This window comes from Drosophila subobscura, chromosome J, assembly GCF_008121235.1.
Source record: "Drosophila subobscura isolate 14011-0131.10 chromosome J, UCBerk_Dsub_1.0, whole genome shotgun sequence".
In the NCBI taxonomy this organism is placed as follows: Eukaryota; Metazoa; Arthropoda; class Insecta; order Diptera; family Drosophilidae; genus Drosophila; species Drosophila subobscura.
Genome location: NC_048532.1, coordinates 5400955 through 5420689, shown reverse-complemented (window position 1 = coordinate 5420689; position 19735 = coordinate 5400955). Strand labels below are relative to the sequence as shown.

At 42.4% G+C, this 19735-nt stretch overlaps 1 protein-coding gene across 4 annotated transcripts; it reads left to right on the top strand.

Moving 5' to 3' along the window:
- Nucleotides 1–454: 454 nt before the first annotated feature.
- Nucleotides 455–18481, top strand: LOC117894981 (ral guanine nucleotide dissociation stimulator-like 1). Of its 4 annotated transcripts, none has more exons than XM_034802323.1 (6): nt 455–772; nt 3595–3990; nt 15005–15106; nt 15189–16085; nt 16147–16299; nt 16372–18481. In XM_034802323.1, the coding sequence occupies exons 2-6, from the start codon at nt 3964–3966 to the stop codon at nt 17515–17517; spliced, it is 2325 nt and encodes a 774-aa protein (XP_034658214.1). In that variant the 5' UTR covers nt 455–772; nt 3595–3963; the 3' UTR covers nt 17518–18481. The 4 variants fall into 4 exon arrangements, with proteins under 4 accessions (XP_034658214.1, XP_034658213.1, XP_034658212.1 ...); XM_034802322.1 differs by lacking the exons at nt 455–772; nt 3595–3990 and adding exons at nt 5710–6471; nt 10689–11249 and having other exon boundaries at nt 15192–16085; XM_034802321.1 differs by lacking the exons at nt 455–772; nt 3595–3990 and adding exons at nt 5710–6471; nt 10689–11249.
- Nucleotides 18482–19735: the final 1254 nt, after the last annotated feature.

Sequence of the window (19735 nt, the reverse complement as noted above, 5' to 3'; positions counted from 1 at the left end):
CCGCATTCCGTTGGTCTTAAAAAGTAATATTTTTTAGTTAATATTATTATTTTAATTCGATATTCTCTAGAGGCTAGACTATCGGCCTAAATCATTAAACTGGTAGCTAACGATACCCTGCATCTCATTATGATATCTCCAATCCCTTACCACGTTCACGTAGCTTACGGTATAGATGATCGCACCTCTGCCGGCTGTGAGCACAGGTATACCGTATCAAGGTAGAGCACTCGAGAGGGGAAACTCCTATCTCCAGTCTCACGTCATATCGTTTGAGTGCCATACGCGAATACCTCACCTTGAATTTAAATACCTTGCACACAGGTAGATCGTATGGTTAAATCTGAGCCCAGCCAACGATCACTCTCTCTTGATTTCTCTCTCTCTCTCCCTTTGTTGGCTGTGCAGCGGAGTCAGCTTCTCGGGCCTGAAGCTGAGTTTTGGCCGCCTTGTCGCAGATACGACAAACGCGTTGCCAAAGATAGACGAGTCCGCTCTCCGGTTACGGGCAGCAGCAACAATAGAGCCATCATCTTGTCGGGAGATTGCTGGTGGTGTAGTGTGCCGAGAGGGGGTACAACGCGGATGCGGAGCGTGGCTCGTAATGTCTGCCAAAGCGTAACGAACGGTTTTTCAGTGCTCAAGACAACAGCAACATCATATCGTTAATGGTATTTTCTGTTTCGTGTTTCTGTGTGTGAAAAAAGTGCACAAAAGTGGCCCCTAAAAAGAAAAGCGACAAAAAAACAACCACAAAATGAGTATCTAAAAGGTATACAATGAATATTGAAAGTAACCCTTAATATAATGGTTACAATTCGTAAATAAAATCGTACGAATTCAATGGAAATATATTTCTAAAGAAATAAAGTAAAGGCCATAATAAAATTGGCATTTACACACCTGCAGCGTCCCTTTGCCAGTGTATTGGTGTCTTGCTAGGTCTGTGCATGTGTGAATGCGTCTGTGTGTGTTCTCCTCTCTTTCTCTGTGTGTTTGCCGTTGCATAGCTGTAAACCAGTTGCCAATTGCAACGTGTTTTGGGCCAAAAGAGAGCCAGCGAACAGCAACAAAAAATATAGGAAAAACCCAACTACAAATTAATTATTAGAAAAGTGTAAAGCATTGTATGAATACCTAAAAAGGTGTATTGTTTTAAGGCACCTTTCTTGTGTATTTCAAGTCTTAAATTGATCGATTGTGCTACATTTAATTTTATTGTATTAATACAAGGACTCCAAACCTATCGAAATCACAGTAACTATTTATAACAGATCATTTCCATCCGGTCCCTACAATCTATGATCTGATTTATAATACAAGCTTGTCCGCAAATAAATAATTATCTCAACGAACATTGTTTTTAGAGTCTGAAACTGATTACTTCTTTGCGTGGCAGTGAACGTTACAAAAAAATAGTTTTGGCAACAGCTCGAACTCATCCAAAAAGCAGATAAATGTGTATCAACAATTGTCTATAAAATATAGAACTGCTTGCGTGTGCCTCACAGAAACACGTCCGAAACGAGTGTCAAAGTGACAGAGCAGAGAAGAAATCGCACAGACAAAATCGACAAAAAAGAGAAAAAAACTAAAACAACACCAGGAGAAAAAAAAACAAAGCTTAAGAATATAAAAAGATTTAACATGGCCATGTTTTTGCGTTATTTTTGTTTTTGGCTAATAAAGCAATTTGATATCGTAAGGCAAAAAACCTGAGAGTGAGATCATGGCTGAGAGCGGTAGCCAGCGAGAGAGAGATAGAGAGGTGAGGGCCAGGTAAAGAGAGCGAGTGCGCGGCTCTCACTCAGCTGTGCTCTGCTGGAGCGTTACCAAAATTGACTGGTACCGATTTGTAAATATTGACCAGCAGCAAAAACAAGTAGACCCATATATCACTCGGACATACTATACGTATAAACATGCTTATACCGTTTATGGATCCCCAGATCTCCACAGCACAGCTGTGTGGAGGTGTAAAATTTCGCAAAAAGCTCATCCAAGCTGACAGAACAACAAAAGCAGCACCTGAAGAAGAAGAGCACCTGAGAGCGAGAGAGAGCAGCGTTGACTGAGACTGCGACTGCAACAGCGGGGCAGCGACTTAGCGCTACGCCCCTTCCTATACTCTAGTAGAAGTAGGGTGTATTAGCTGGTACAGATATTTTTAGCGACCTACCGACTCTTTGACTATTTATAGAGACTTTTGTCCAACTACTTAGTTCCGAAAGGGTATCAAAAGGTCGAAGCTCCTCAAGCTATTCTTCATTCATGTTCTAAGTTTTGTTTGAATCTAAAATGCTAATGAATTGATGAGGTCTTTTATGGTTCTGAGAAATTATAAAGAGGGACAGCGGATGATGGAAGATAGATAGAGGGAGATAGAGGGAGATAGAGGGAGGAGTTGGCAAGCCAGAATGAAGACTTCAGTTTGCTGATTTCCTCTTCTTCTTCGTCTGCTTCTTGTTATGGCGCTTGAAAAAGGGCCAGTCAACGCTCAAGGTAATCAAGGTTGATGATCGGGCAGCCAGAGTGCCCTTAATGAGATGGGAAGGGCAATTATATTGCATATTTATGCATACATTTTTATGGGTTTATTTACTTACAAAGAAGAATCGCCCAACTAGTAATTGGAAACGATATTAGACACCACAAATAAACCCTCTTTTTGCTGCCACAGGTACAGCCAAATAAATGCAAACACCCGATTTACCATAGCCTCTCTCTCTCTCTCCTACTCTGTCGTGGTGTTTGACCAGCCACTCTGCCTATTCTTTGATTTGTTTTGTGTTGCATACAAATTTTCAGCATTTTTTCATGTTTGCCTGAGACCTCTCCCCCCCTCAAAACAAAGCCGTTCAGAACACATTCCAGCGCACAGAAAGAACAGGTAGAAGCAGCAACTAGCAAAAAGAACAGAATGAGCAGAAAAAACTTTCATTAATGTTTTTTTCCTTTGCTAAATATTTCGAGACGATCCGCTATCTTTTGTCTCCTTCTGTCTCTTTGTCACCCCCCTCGTTCGTGACTGGACAGGGGGTAACTGCGATTACGAGTCGTAAAAAAGAAATTCATCATTTGAGACTGAGCGAGTGACAAGCAGCGCTGTCAGCGTCTCAGTTGGTCGCGCAGTCGTTGCTCGGCACAGTGGGGCTGCTAGTCGGTGTTTGATACGTATTAGGATTAGAAATGGTTGCATCTTAAGACAACGGGAAGTTACAACTTTAGAACAAAGCTTTAGACATTCTTGTGTATTAATCGTACAAATGGCATCATCATGCTCCACATAGCTTTTAACTAGCCACCAGCCCACTGTGGTGTTGCTCATGTATCGGTCCGAATATCGTAAATCAGTTGCGAGCTTTGCTCTGCTTGGGTTTTGTTGTTGTTCGGCGGTCAGTCGCTAGGTCTACGGTCTTCTTGGGTCTCCTCTTGGGGGGGTCTTGAGGAATGCCAGCAATGTGTGGCGTTTGGCTCTTAACTTTTATTGACCGTTTCAGTTACGCGCTCCACTGCGGCGGCTGTCTGTCGCACTTTCCATTGCTTGGCGCGCTGAAACGATTTTCACTCGAATGTTTTGTCGCTTTCTTACAGTGTTTGGTAACGCAGGGGAGCAGAAGAAAAGAAAACTTGAAATTTGTGGCGATACGATTGCAAGTTTGGTCGCGTATCTGCCAGATACATCCGCTTGTCCGGCACAGGCCGGCCCAATTGCACAACCCAAAGAGAAAAACATAAATACGATTAAATATAAAACGCGTTGCACGTGTGTGTGTGCCACAGAGTGTGTGTATTCGAGTCTTTGTTCGTCGTTAGTCTGGCCAAAATGCGCGTATCCAACAGACACAAGTCATCATCATCAGCTTCAGCTTCAGCCTCAGATACAGCTACAGCTACGGCAACTGCAACGCATTCGAGTCCCCGCAGCACGCACCTCCATGTAATTGCAGCATCTGGAATATAATGAGTCAAAGTGTGGCCGATAGTCTGGTGAGTAGCCAAACCCATTATCTACCATATATACAACCTATGTATTTAAGTTGTACGAGTATATACTATGCATAGCTGCTCTGTAGAAAGTAACGGGCCAACTGCATAGAAAGTCATTTTGAAAGTATGTATCTCGCAGGGCCTTCAGGCAAGAGGTTTGTGTGTGGAATTATTGCCCACCACAACAGCTAATTGTTTGCTGAAATATTTTCGTAACTCATTAGCCGTAAATTGTGGTTAGGCTAGGAGTGCCATAATGTGCTATAAATATTTAGCGGCGTTCGTTTCTGCATTGAAAATGGAACTAAATATTTTTTTTGAAACTCATATTTGTGATGTTATTTATAGCGTATCAATAAGCTACTTTTATTTCGAATTAACACTAGTAAATAAACCCATCATGATCCCGATATCGCTTTCTCCGTTTCTGTATTTAATAATATTTATATAAAGTTTATATTGTAGATCAAGCAATAACGCTTTTCCAAATCAATTAAAAGACTTTCAAGTTTGAGAATATCCTCCAAACAATTGTATTTCCGCTTATGGACCTTATCAACTCAAACATTAGCTGTAATAAAGCAAAAAAACGATAATATAGCGATCATTAAATTAAATTTCCAAAAATATTCGATAGTTAACGCTGTGACCTTATCATGTACATAACTTTCAAGTATTACCATTTCCTCCCCCCAATCTATTTCCCTCTTAAGAGTATGTACAACCTTATCAACTCGTTTTGTCTGGTCTTTTGTGCACTGCATTTGCTAATTGATCGATCAATTGCCTTGCATTGGGTTCCAATATTTACACAGCAAACAAAACATTTGATGGGGGCTCTTACGCAAATGCACGTTTTATTAATAATTTAGCCCATTGATTTCCCTCTTCAGCTCTCTCTATCGCTCTCACTAATTCGTTACCGAATAATACCCAGGTATTCCCATTTGCATAATTATGTCACTGGAGGTGGTCAATGGCACACAAGCAATGGAAGAAATTTATTTAAATTTTGTCCCAAGCATAAATCAAACATCAAAATCGGGAAAAAATGCCTAAAGTGTCTTCAGGTTTTGGGGGGCTCATAAATTTCGCTAATTAATGTAAAAAGATAATGAAAACACAAAAATGTAGAAAAATACTGAACAAGAAAGATACCAGCCAGAGCGCGAGAGAATTATCTACATATTCTCGAGAGAGCCAAACAAACCAAGAATCAGAGAAAAAACATAAACAGAGCGAACGGATGGAAAAACATAGTGGGTGCTAAAATTCCCACGATCCCACGACTGGAATACCTGTAATAAATAGAGAGAAGGAAAAATAGAGAGAGAGAGAGAGAGAGAGTGTGTACTAGAGCGTAAGCAAACTTGTGCCCATGGAATAACTATGAGAGGTATGGAAGTTTTGCTCGGCAAGGAGACTATTTTGTCTCACACAAAATGTATTATGTAAAAATGTGCAAGTACTCATAATTAAATGCAATGACAGGAGAAAATTAAACAAACATAAAGTATACGAGTATAATTACATTGGCAACACAAACAAGGGAGCAGTCACTGAGTTGCTCATACCTTGTATTTCGAATACCTTGGCGCGAATATTCTGTTCTGAGCACCGGGCGTGAGAGCAAGAATTGGGGTTGGTTTCGTTGCCGAATGGTTTGCTCTGCCCGTGCTTGGCTTTTTTATGACCCGACGAGATGGCAGCACTGGCCCAAGTGCGTTTTTAACTGTTGTTGGCGGCGGTTGTGTCGCTCTGCCAAAGAACTTTTCGTGTGTGTGTGTGTCTCGCGCGCGCGTTTTCCCCCCGCGTAACGCAAGCGTTTAGGGAAAACCCCTCCGCAAGTGAACTTTGTATAATGTTTTGATAATTACATGCATATATTTTTCATGCTGAGATGTTCAAAGAAACACAGGAAAATGCATACAAAATCTCGAAGTATTAAGCTTGTGTGTGCAAAAGTGCAGCAGTAGAAGTGAAACTAAATAGTTTATAGAAGTGAAAGAAGGAAATAAGTAAAGAAAGAAGGCAAACGGAACGGCGTGATAGAGTTTAATCAGCCGTAAAAGGAGTAAGATACAGACGGTCAGACGCCAGACAGAGACGACTGTCTGCCAATTGAACGTAGTGCAACGAACCCAAGGATTGACTCCCAGTAACCACCAACCCAACTACCACCACCACAACCTGCTCCTCTTGCTGGGTGTGTGTGTGTGTGCGCGCGAGTGTGTGTTTGTGTTGACTCATCGCCATTCCCAGGAAGCTGGCACTGGCTGGACTTACCCAGAACCCACAGAAGCTCAAAGAAAGAGCAGCCAGAATATCGATTTTACTTGTTTCCATTCATCGGTTAAAGGAGAGGTGAGAGCTGTCAATTAAAGCGACGAGAAGGAAGAAAGCCAATAAGAAAAACCAAAGGACAACAGGAACGAAATCTCTGCAACATTTTTCAACGAAACAAAAGCCAATCCTCAAATGGTAAACCACCAAAAACAGATAAGCGCACAAAGGAGAGAAAGAGAAAGGTTGCTGCTGATCCAAGAGTAGAGAGAGAGAGAGAACTAGAATATTGCAATGTGAAACCGCAAAACAAACACAGAGAAAGAAATGTGCATGAAATCTAACGGTGCTGGCAATATTCGATAGCAAAATACATAAGTTATCTCTCTCTCGCAGGTAGCCAAACACGCACTGAAAGGGATAGTCAGTCGTAGGAGGCTGCGCTCAACCTTTTTCCTACTTTTTTTTCCCCGCCCCAAAGTAATCTGAACCCTGAATATAAAGTGTTTTGTACTTGAACTGGTTATTTTTTGGCATTGATTAATTTAGCAGAATTATTTGGAATGTTGTGAAAATCAAATGGTGTGGCTAAAAATGTTTGAAGTGGGAGTGAGAGCAGGACAAGTGGATTCATATTTGAAAATCCATGATCATAATCCACATAACAGATTGAATGACCCCATCAGATGGGGTGGAAAGGTGACTTAAATCATATCCAATCACAGTTCTGGTTCTCTTTCATTCACTTATTTTGTGACAGGCAGCATTTATTCCTACACATTGTATGCAAAACAAAAGCTCTCCGCCTCCCCCCTCTACCACTACTAAATCAGCTTCTCTCCAAAGTTCCCACTCCCCCGTGTATGGCAGAATGGAGAATGGAGGAGAACGCATACAAATAATTTACGTTGCTAGTTATGCTCAGTGGCTCAAGCTTTAGTTCAAGTTGATATATTTCTGTATTGTTTGAACATCATCTCTGCTGCACGGCGGATGTGGTTTGATAATAGCCAAAGAGAGGGACAGCGGGCGAGAGAGACATACAAATGCAGTGCGAAAGAGCAGAGAGGAGGAACAACTGTTGTCAAGCTGAGTGCGTCGGATGCAGATGCAGTCACATGTAACTGGCAGTCGTCAAAGTCATTTAGTCAGTCAGTCAGTCGGAGCAGAAAAGGTATGGGTGGATAGGGAGATTAGGGGGAAAGAGCGACAGAGGGACGCCAGTTTTAGTTTCAGTTTCTGTTTTACTTTTACGTTTTCAATTTTGTCAGGCATTGTTTGTGTACCCTACACATGCTGGGGGTGTGCCCGAACTTGCAAAATGTACACAAATGCATTCCATTTTAAGAATGTTTATCATGAATATCCAAACATACAGCAAGTATTTATGATTCCTAAGGGGTATTCTACAGTCGTGATAAACCCTTCTCACTTATTTGATTTGCTCTTGTTGCAATTCACTAACTCGTGGCAGGGGTCGACGATTTATAAATAGATATGTATTGTTGTGTACCCAAATACATAAATACATACGTACATACGTACATATGTATATATTTATGTATATAAAAACACGAGCAACGAACCAACCCCCAAATGACCATCCTCTTTGATGATGTTTCTCTTCTTGTGGGCTGTTGGTGGCTCATTTCGTTCGATTTTCCTTTGTTTTGACCGGGCCGGGGCTATTTTTTGCAAAGATCTGTAATTGAGAAAACAAGCCCCCACCCGAGAAACCCCCACAAACACCCACGCGCACTTTCGCTGCTGGAAAGAGCCAAAGAGGAAAGGTCACCTGCTCTATATATAGACAGATGATGTGGGCAGCGCACCAATCATCATCCCCCACCAATCGTCATACTTGGTCGTAATTTAGTGCTGTTATTTCTTTATAATTGAGTCGCTTCCATATACAAACACGAATATGTTTGACAATTGCTCGTCTGGATGGGTTGCATGAGATGGATGGGTATATGCCCGTAATACTATAATAATTCATCATTTATAATGAGCTTTGTTTCTGTTTATGTTTTGGTCTCTTCCTTCCCTCCCATTTTGTGTGGTTGGGTTGGGTATTTTCTGATGAATCATGGCAAATCGAAAATGAAACTTAGTATTTTTGTTGTTGCATGCAAATGTATTCGATGCCCCCACTCAGATTCGTATTCTCATTCTCATTCCGTTGTTCTCGTACTCGTTTAGCATTCGCTGCAATAATAAACGTGAATGAAATGAGTGTACCCGGCTCTCGGTGCCTCTGTCTCAGAGAAATATACATACATCTGTACATATGTGCATATTGATTAGAGGGAGGGCATCTCAAATGGAACAAATAGGTGCGAGTGCATATAAATATATATTACTACATAGATTATGTGCATATGCATGTATCCCGCTTAAGTAGGTCTGGGCTGGGTCCAAAGCTTGGAAGGATTTATAATCAGCTTTCGCTTCAATGTCTCTGTTATAGAAATTGTATAATTTCTTATCAGCAGCTCAGGGGGTATTTAAATATTTCATAATAAATAGCAGAAAATCATCTTACATACATTTGTGTGTATATATTTATTGGACATTTACTAATGTGTGAAAGTATTTATTTTGAATGCTTGTTGTGGTAGTTGTATTGATTTAATAATCTCAAGGCTCTCATTTTATTGGATATATATTTTGATGGGTACATTTGTAAACATTTGAGTGATTATTTCTCAAAAACTATTTGTAGAAACCTATTCCAATTGGAAAATTTCGATCAACGCATTTAGGAATGGAATAATTATTTCTTTTTCGAATTAAATGCTTTTTCGAGGCAGTCCTAGACCTCCCTCAATGCCAAATGCTTAGTTTAGGGACGTGCCCGAATTAAAGGGAATTTCTGTTTGTATATTTCAAATCAATCATTATGCCGGAATGAAATTTTCGTGATGCGTATTTGATTGCGGCGGTCTTTCATGCATTTCCTTGGTAATTTAATTTCAAGGCCCTAATTCTCATTTGATACACTTTGCCACACGAGGCACGTTCCACATTCGAGAGAGAGAGAGAGACCTGCAACCTTTTTCTGGCTGATGCCGAGGCGGATGCTGACCTCTCCGATGAGATTAACTGGCTCAAAGACCTGCACCGACCAACCGAAATGACATTTCTGTACACATGAATCTCCGGCCCACAGGCCTTAATGGCAGAAACAAGTTATGTAATTGTATGTAACGGAGTCAGCTCGGTCTTTGGTCTGTAAAATTGCCAGAGTTGGCCCCAATTCATGGCTAAACACAACACGAAATGGGCTGGCTCGGTTCGGTTCATCTCCGGCCAGCTAAATAAACGCCATAAAATTGCTGGAGAGTAGAGAAGAAAAGCAAAACGCAGTTTTCCAAAGACACAAAAACATTTACAAAGGCAAATTTTTGTAGAAATTTCTGCGTGTCCAATCGAAAGACGAAAGCAGGATGCTCTTATGCAGTTGCAGATTTGATTGAAGATCTCAAAATTTGTGCGAATCGCTGACTGAAGAAATGTAGCATAGAAATAATAGATAAAATGGGCAGCTTGCCTCCAAATGTAATTACTAGCCTCACGCTTGCATTCGCATCTCTGGATCCTTTTCCTTAGTTAGGGTATCGTCGACATTCAATCAACATTTCTATGGCTAAACGTGTGCGCAGCTGTCAATTGGCGTGAAAAACTAAACACCAAGCGAAACAACAAACAGGCCCCAACTGCACGTATGAGCATACAAACAACTTCCTGGTAAAAGTTGTACACATCTCGGATGGATAGTTGTGGCTGTGGGGGAACAGCTAGGCTGATCATCATACTCGTACTTGGGGATGTTGTTTATGGGTACAGGCCGGCCGGGAGCCACATCGTGCCTAGCACAATGGAAAATGGTTAAACAAAGATTGCCCGTAAATTTCGCCTCAAGTGAGAGAGAGAGAGAGGGGAGTGGTGGGGCGTAAATACTTCCCATTTCATCAAACACGGATGGAATGGGATGGGATGAGTCGACTCGAGTGGAGAAGCGCCTCAAGTGAATGGAGCGCCACTTGAAGTACAAAAGTCGCTTGTCAAAAAATATTCACTCGCATTTTGTCTGGGGGTTTTGTTCGATGTGTTGTCTATTTTCGGCTGTTTTGGAGCTCATAAACACATAGATACAGCTGAACAATACGAGTGGATTGTGTGTGCGTGTTGTGTGTGTTTTTCGGAGTCAAATTGTAGCCAAGGTCAGGGGCTCTGTGAATGAACTGAAGCGATGACAGCTACGGCTGAAGCTGAAGCTGAATCTGAAGTGGGTTGAGGGCCAAAGGCAATCAATGAACCGCAGCCAAAGACCAAGATCAAGTACAAAACAGCCCCGAGAGGTTCAGTGTGGAGTCCCAAGTTTCTAAGTAGAATCTCTGAAATCTCTGCAGAATTTCACAAGCCAATCCAACTGTAAATGCCCGCATAGCCAACATCCGCACCAGCAGTCGAAGCCCACGCTTATCAAGAGCCACACTTGTGCTTATCAGCTGCAAGACTTGGCCGGCTACAATCGCGCCCTTATGCCGCCGCTGGACAACACCGACTTCAGCAGTGCCTGGCGACATGTCAACAACAATTCGACCAGCAAGACCTGCGCCTACCACCACCAGAAGCAGACACCCCAGGCCCATCCCCAGCTGTACCATCACAACACATGTCCGCGTCAGAAGAAGTCCTCCGGGATGACAGGGACGGCTGCAGGGATGTGCCAGCAACAGCACCACCAGCAGCAGCAGCAGCAGCGGCGATCCCGTTCAGCATCCGCCAAGACGCGGCGCAATAGCTCGTATCATTCGTACGATGATCTGGATGCCTCCTCGGCGGTGGCCAATGCGGAGCGCAAGGTGGTGGCCAGCCTGAAGTACCTGTGCGCCTGCACGGGGGCCACGCTGCGCAATTTGTCGAAGAAGACGAAAGATTTACACGCCAAGAACTATACCTACACCAAGGTAAATAATACTGCAAACACAGGGGGAGGTACAAATACAACAACTAAAAACAATACAATATTTTTCCATATTTCCCTTTGATGTTTACCCTTCGTTTCTGATGAGTGTGTGGTGTGTGCCAGTCGCAGACTGTCGCTTGGCTCTGCTCTGCCATGTTTATACAATTGTTTGTTTAATTGACTCTATTAATTGTTTCAAATTGCAAGCAAGAATACGATGCGCAGAAATCGGTGCGGAATCGTTCTTTGAATTCGTAGAAATTGGTTTTGGTCTAGGTTATCGATAAAGCTATACAAAATAACTCCACTTCAAGACATTATGCACACAATTAATCAATTTACTTCGATGACTTGCTCGTATCGATTTAAATCGATTTTTTATCAAATGTATCGATGAGTGGTCTAAGCATTAAGCTGAGTGTTTTGCGAATAAATCAAAGGTCCATCCTGCAAGATGATTTACCACCGAAAACACTCAGATAAATCATACTTAAGTGGCAGTACGCACAGTTTTTCCTTCACTTTTGACGTAAATTTGGATTGTACAGAGCTGCTGCTGCCATAATGCGTCATTAATTAAACAACCAAACACAAAAAAGAGAGCAACAATTTAAACAACACAAAAAAATACCAAATAAATAACAAATAAATTAAATAAATACGGGAATATGCACATATGTACATACATATACACATGTTCATACATTCGTATGTACAATACAATTCGAGAATAGCAACAAAAATATTTTTTGGCAGATGCCGCCAAGAAAAAGTCTCTGCTGACTGAACGGATGATCGTGAATCGGAATTGATTAAATGGTTGCCTTCACATTGTATATGTATAGGCGTATGTATATACACACATATATGTACATATATATGGATAGATTGGGGAAGGGGAAGTCGAAATCAGCCAGCCGAAAAAATAAACCAAAAAGCAGCAAGATCAGCAGAGGCAGCGGCAGCGGCAGCGGCAATTAACCTGAAGCATGCTACAATTAAATAGAAACAATTGCAATTTTGTTATGTATTTTGTATGTTTGTTCGTATGTTTTTTGTACACTGTATAATGCTAGAGGATAAGGGTATATTGCATTCGTATCTAATTATGAAGAAAGGCAGGAGTACGCGTATCGCCTTATTGAATTTTCCTGTAGCACAAGGAATATCATTTCCCCTAATTGGATCTTCCGATTCTTAAGTTATTTACAACTCTCTCTCTCTCCCAATCGGGACGTTTTTCTGTAAGCGGAAATAAATCCCATGCGATGGTATGCCATTAGTCTGAATACCGACTGTATCATTCGTACTTTCTTTTTATTTAGATTTCTGGATTTTTAGCAGGAAGCTGCCAACGAAAAAAAAAACAACAAGAGAAAAGAAAATGTTTTGCCAGCTGTTGTTATTATAAATTCTGTATTTTCTTTAATGAATTAAAGAGATTCTTGAATCGCAAAACATTGGCATTGCTGAAATTGCCTTGTCGAAAGTGTAAACTGGGGTCGCATGACTTACCCATTCGCTGTGGCGGCCCGCCTTCCCCCTCATAATATTTCCACATCTTTTCTCGTTTCTTTCGTTTCTTGTATATACTTTTTTGCAAGGCCATTCGGAAAAGTTTCAGCTGTTTCCAGACCAAAAATCTCCACGAAACCAACGCAATTTATGCACAATTACACAAAGCAACAACAAATTACGATACGGTGGGGCATGCGGCATGCGGCCTGCGGGACCGCCACTTAACGCCCCGAGAAAAAAAGAGATTTTTTGTTGTTTTTGTTTCATATACACTCGTTGAGAAGTATGTACATAATTTGCTCTTTACGAAATATTAAAGTACTTCAATACAAATTTACGAAATGCGGCCAAAGTGAACTAAACATTTGAGCAATTTCTGTGTTCCCTTGTTGTTTGTTGTAATTAAAGCGCATGCGGGCAATTAATTGGTCCAACATGAAATCCGTGCCTGCCTGTCTGTCTGTCCATCTGTCTGTCTGTCTGTCTGCGTGTCTTGTGTGGCAGGGTAGACGTGTGACCCCACGAATCGGTGCTTTCCGAGTCATGTTTATGTTTAGGCATTCTTTGTAGCGAATAATCTCACTTAAAGTGTGAGATATTTCAATGAAACTTTACACAAAGTCTCTAAACTTTTCTGAAATCGAAACACGATTGTTAGGGAAGGGAATTGCCATCTTCGACTTTTATTCTTTTATGGTTTATCTGTAATTTTGGGGTCTCTTTGTATTGTAATTGTTGTTGTCAGTCAAATATCTTTTTATAGCTTGTAACTACTCGGCTCTTCTGTAAGTTTTCTTTTCGTGGGGCGCCACCGAACTACGCCCCACGCCCCGCCCACTAAGGCGAACCTTTCGTGCCCTTCCCTCTGTGGCGGCTGCTCGTTTATGTATTCAATTCTGTCTACTCCGAATGCTGCTTATTCATTCACTACTCGTTTAATGCTTTCTTCACGCTTTGTGTGAGTGTTGTGCTGTGTTTGGTATTTACATAGTTTTTACATAAACACAAAAGGTATTTTGTAAAATTCTGCCTTCTTTTTTGTTCGTTGCTGCTTGTTGCATGATTTTCTAATTGGAATTGTAATGCTTGCGCGTTGATTAAATGCGCAAAAATGTGAGGAATTTTAAGGGGGGGAATATGCTCCAAGAAGGGGCACAGTCAAAGGCGTGTGAAATACGGCAATGGGTGGCAAGAAACACAATTAGTGGATATTTAGTGGAACGTTTAACATTTACGAACTCACTTTTTTTTAGATTCTAAATACATTTTTTTAAATGTTTGATAAAACGTAAAAAGGCAGAATATTCTCTGTCGAGGTAAAAATTCAAGAAACCTAATTAAAAAGGAAAAAAAAAAACAAAATCTATTTAAATACATTAATTAAACTATTTAAAATATTTAAAAAATGGCAAAAAAAGATGGTAATACATAAATAAAAGAATTTTGAAATTTACTTTGATAATTGTCAGCAAGTATTTAAATTATTTAAATATAAATTTTGTTCATATATCGTGACGTCAGAATATCCTAAAAATTGAGAATATCCCTTTTTAAACTGGTTTTATTACTGTAAAACTTTTGGCAATATTTTTAAGCGTTTTATTATCTTTATGCTTAGGACAATATATATTTTGAAACTATTTTTTATTCACACTAAAGTAAGCTAAAATATAAAAATATCGTAACATGTCTTTTTTGCATCAAATTTAATTTCGTTGCGGCCAAGAAATTAGCAAGAAATTTATGCGTGTACCAATTAAAATACCAAGACCACAAAGGCAACAAAAACCCGACAAGACATGAACAAATGCCACACGAAACGGAAATGGAAATGGGAAATGCCAGACAGCCGCATTTCCACAAAAACAAACAATTTCCATTGCCTCTTCCATATACAAAAAACAATTTTATTTTGCACAAATTGAACAGTGGGAAGGAACGACATAATGTTTATATTGAAAATATTTAAAAATTCCTCTGGGACTTGTGTTAAGGGGAAATAAATTAAATACATACATATGTCGGAAATCGTTGGCTAAATTTAGATGAATGATAAATGATTGGGCCCAGGAATTGGCAGCGAAATTTGACTTTGACTTTGCCATTAGATTCCAGAGGTATTTCTAATATTTATTGGGTGAAGGTTTCAGGGATAGATACTCACTGTAGTTTGTAAGAAAATAGTTAACCTTGACTTCCATTTAATTAAATTTCCTTTCTATCCGCTTTATTTTGCAGCCCACGTGGCGCCTGTGGGGCGAGGAGCACGAGAAAAATGCAATTTTCACCGTCTACCTGAAGAAGGTCCGTTACCATCGACCCACGCCGACAGCAAGCAATGTGAGTAGCAGCTCCTAAATCACCTCCTAAATCAATTACCTAAGTGGCTAATAACATTCTCCGCTCTACTCTGACCTTTTAGCAGGACTCAGATGATGAGATTTCCCATCTGGAGTGGGAGACAGTGCGAGTGCGCTTTGTGAAGGCAGCAACGCTGGCCCGCCTGGTGGAGGCCCTGGCCACAGACGACGGGGAGCTGGAGTCGACGTTCATCAATGTCTTCCTGTCCACATATCGCACCTTCTCGACGCCCAAGCAGGTGCTCAGTTTGCTGACCCAGCGCTACGATGCGCTGCACGACAAGCATCTGGAGGAGCTGGAGCAGGCGCAGCAGAGCGGTCAGGTGGAGGATCCGGCCTACGATCCGCATGCGTCCATCCATGAGCAGCACAAGAAAACTCTAGTCTCGGCGTTGCATGTGTGGCTCGACGGGTTCCCAGAGGACTGGCACGAGGACAATCTGCAGCAGATCCTGGCCTTTGCCACGAAGCGGCTAAAGCGATCCGATCTGCACATCAAGGTGCTCAATCGCCTGGAGCGTCTCATCCGGCAGTCTGTCTATGGCAACGGAGGCGGAGGAGGCGGCGGCGGCATGGAGAACAATGGTTTGCCCTGGCTGACGCAGGCCCAGCAGGCACAGTTCATGATTCCCACGCACTATGGCTCCAGCTACGACCTGAGCGATCAGTTCAATGGGTTGTATCTGACGCCCATGGGCCATGGACCCATCTACCGTGGACCCACACACTTCCTGCAGGCCTTCCGTTTCCCCCATGTGCCCGTGAGGCACTTTGCCGAGCAGCTGACGCGCATGGACACGGACCTGTTCAAGCGTCTGATTCCCCACCAATGCCTGGGCCACACCTGGGCACGCCGTGACAGCGGTGGATCGGAGACAGTGGTGGCCACCATCAATCAGTTCAATGCGGTTCTCTTCCGTGTGGTCTCCAGCATTCTGATTGATCGTCTGAAGCCTCAGGTGGGTTTGTGGAGAGTTTTGATTTCCGCGCAGAAAACTAATGTTGAAAATCTCCTTCCAGGAGCGTGCCTTGAATATTTCCCGCTGGATTGACATTGCCCAGGAGCTGAGAATGCTGAAGAATTTTAGTTCTCTCAAGGCCATCATTTCGGCACTGAATTCCAATTCCATTTATCGACTCTCCAAGATCTGGGAGTTTCTGCCCAAAGAGAGAGTAAGTCCAGCCCCCATCTAGAGGGATACAAATGTGTGCTAGCAGATTTATTTTCTTTCCTTTCCCCACCAGATGGAAGTCTTTACGGAGCTCGCTCGCATCTGCTCGGAGGACAACAATGCCTGGACCCTGAGAGAGGTTTTAAAGCGCGAAGGAACGGCCAAGAATCCCGATCCGGGCAGCGACCAAACCGATCGACATCTGCAGAAGCTTATCCTGAATCTGGGCACACAAACGTCCCACGGAACGATACCCTATTTGGGCACATTTCTCACCGACCTGACCATGATCCATACGGCCAATCCCGATTACCTCACCGAGGACAAGCTGATAAATTTTGACAAGAAGCGCAAGGAGTTCGAGGTCCTAGCGCAGATCAAGCTGCTGCAGGGTGCGGCCAACACGTACAACCTGCAGGGGGATGCCCTCTTCGATCACTGGTTCGCCTCGATGCCGCTCTTCGACGAGCGGGAGGCATTCGAACTGAGCTGCCGCTTGGAGGCGCAGCCGCCGGCACCGCGCAAGTCGGTGGTGAGCACAAACACCTCGCTGACCAACACGACGGCCTCGTCCACGGCCTCCATTATAGGCCACCGCAAGACTGACTCCATTCACTCCAACTCGAGCAGCGGGGCCGGTTCGCAGTTCTACTGTGAGCTGAACAGCAGCACCAGCTCCCGGCACAATTCCCTGGACCGGGATGCCCAGCATGCCTCCCTCATGTCCGCCTCGAGTAGCGTGTCCAACCTGTCGTTGGACTCGAGTAACTCGGGCGGACGCCAGTCCGGCAAGCTGACGCATTCCCAGTCCATGGGCAACGGTCTGAAGTCGAATGGGAACGGGACCACCATCAATGGCGTGGGATCGCCGCACATCAATGCCCAACTGGTGCAACCGACTGGCGTCCCACCGCAGTCTGCACCTGACTTTTACATCATTCGCGTCACCTACGAGACGGACAACATCGAGCTGGATGGCATTGTGCTCTACAAGAGCATTATGCTTGGGAACAATGAGCGCACACCGCAGGTGATTCGCAATGCGATGCTCAAGCTGGGCCTGGAGGACGATCCGGATCGGTTCACGCTCGCCCAGGTGCTGCCCGACAAGGAGCTGGTGATGCCGAAGAACGCCAATGTCTATTATGCGGTGAACACGAACTACAATCTCAACTTTATACTGAGGCCGCGCAAGGACGAGGGCGTGGCTGGCAGCTAGTCCACAGCCGTGCCTCTGTCCCAGTTATGGTGCTTGGGATACGAGGGCCAGGAGTGAGAACGCAGCACGGAGCAGTGTAAATAGTTGGAGCTCGATTCGCACATGACAAAAACTGGAGAAAGAAAACCAATTCATATTTAAGCTATTTATTTGAGCAGAGAACGAGGAGGAGGAGGAGGAGAAGGCAGCTCTCTGGATTACGCGTAGATTGTTACGATTTAAATCCTCCCGTCAATTAGTCCGTAGGCAACTTTTGTAATCTCTTATTTTTCCCCGGGAGTTTGTTCATAGAGAGCCGAACACCCAAAACAAACACACATATTACATAGAGACTCTACTGGAATATTTGCTGATATTTACATGTATACTTAACTATATTTATGTATATAAAAAGTATATAGAGGAGAGATGTATACAAGAACATTGATATTCTAAATGTGGTACAATAATTTTTGTATTTTGAAGTCGGTATTTAGTTCATCCAGGACTCGCCTTGTCTGTACTTTATTTTGAGAATCTTCAAAACACACACAACACAACAAAACGTACTCCTACTCGTGTTTGTATAGATGTTTTTTACCCACTGTACGTGTATTATAAATACAAAAATACAAAATACTATATACATTATATATAACTGAGCAATAAGTACGATTTGTAACCATTGCCGGAGTGGAAGTGAAGTGCACAACTACAACTACCAACAATTATCGTTAGGTAACTTTATGTGGTTAAGAAATTGTATTTGAGTTTATTTCTATGTACATTTAGGCCTTCAAATGAGAGGCAGCGACAATTAGTAGTTTGCATATGCGATATACACACTAAGGATCTACATACAACAGATGTATACATATTAAATATGAGAGCTATTTCGAATGCAACATTGAAGTAAATTGCATACCAAGTAAGAAAAACCCAGAAGAAAACCGACTAATTTTGTAAATATATCAAAGAAATGCGTCAACTTGTGTTCTTCTTCAAATAAATTGTACCAAAAGCAAAGACAAACTGACATTTTACTTGTACATTTTACTTGATTGTGTTTTGGAAGTATAATGGCCATAATTTAGTCAGAGCTTAATCGATTTGTAGAATAGATTTCTTGTTATGATTTCTGAAGTTATTTAGTTATTTTTTCTTCTATTTACCTTGAGAAACACATCAGGATCAGTAGAATTAGGAAATTGAGATGAGAAATTCCAAATTCCAAACTATCCGACCCTGAAAGTCGTAATTCCATTAAAAGAATTACCAAGCGAACAGAATTGATTTACAACTTTTGATTAGCCCTTAACCCACAGACAAGTCAACAGAAAAGTTTAACCCATTCCTCTGCACAAGGAATCAGACAGATACTTGCGAGAGAAAAAACGAGAAGCCAAGAATAGAAAAATCCGATTATCAAGCAGCTGATGCCAACAGAACTTGGCCAAGGCTTCAAACCAAATCAGCATCCACAAGGCTACAGAGGCTAGAGCGCAGGGCGCTGAAACTGCTGATGGAACGGGTACTGCGGAGGGGTTAGAAGAAAAGACCAAGTTAGCGGGTCAAAACATCTCATTACATTTGCCAGGGATAGAACCCAAACTCAACACATACCCAACCAAAAATGGAGGCAGTAAAACTGAAATAAATTACTTTTTTGGCTTTTTAACAACTTTGGGACGGAAACGAAAACAAGTTGCACCTCCAGCTCAAGCGTGACCCTGCGCCAGCTACACCTCCCTTTGTGCCGGACCACTTTCTCGGGAAAACAAATTTCTGGTTTCCTTTCCCTTTCCTCTCTTATAATTTTTGGTCCACACAAACTTTAATTAGATCACTTCAATGACAAAAAATAAATCTTTTGCCGCAATAATAAAAGCCAAAGGGAAACAAATTGAGATGGAACCGAGGGAGAAGTACGATGGGGGAGAGAAAAGGGAAAAGGGAAAGGGAGAAAAGCTCTCGAGAAACAAACTTTCACGAAACTAGTCAGTGAAAATCCGCATCAAGCATCAAATGGAAATGGAAATGAGTTGACTTGACTTGACAGGGGGCGGTGGTTTGTCAAAGAGGTGGAAAACTGAGAGGGACGGACCCTCGACAGGGTCTGGTCTGGGGGATGGTGAATGTGCGACAAGTTGACATCAAAGTCGAGTTGAGTGGGTGAGTGTGATAGGGGGGTGTGTGCGCGCGCTAGTGAAAGCTCCGGGGTTAACAATGACGTCATAGT

Excerpts from the sequence above, each read along its gene's own strand:
- LOC117894981 (XM_034802321.1), top strand. Across the intron at positions 15,107-15,188 it reads CCACGCCGACAGCAAGCAAT|CAGGACTCAGATGATGAGAT; the intron begins GTGAGTAGCAGC and ends CTGACCTTTTAG. Across the intron at positions 16,086-16,146 it reads TTGATCGTCTGAAGCCTCAG|GAGCGTGCCTTGAATATTTC; the intron begins GTGGGTTTGTGG and ends ATCTCCTTCCAG.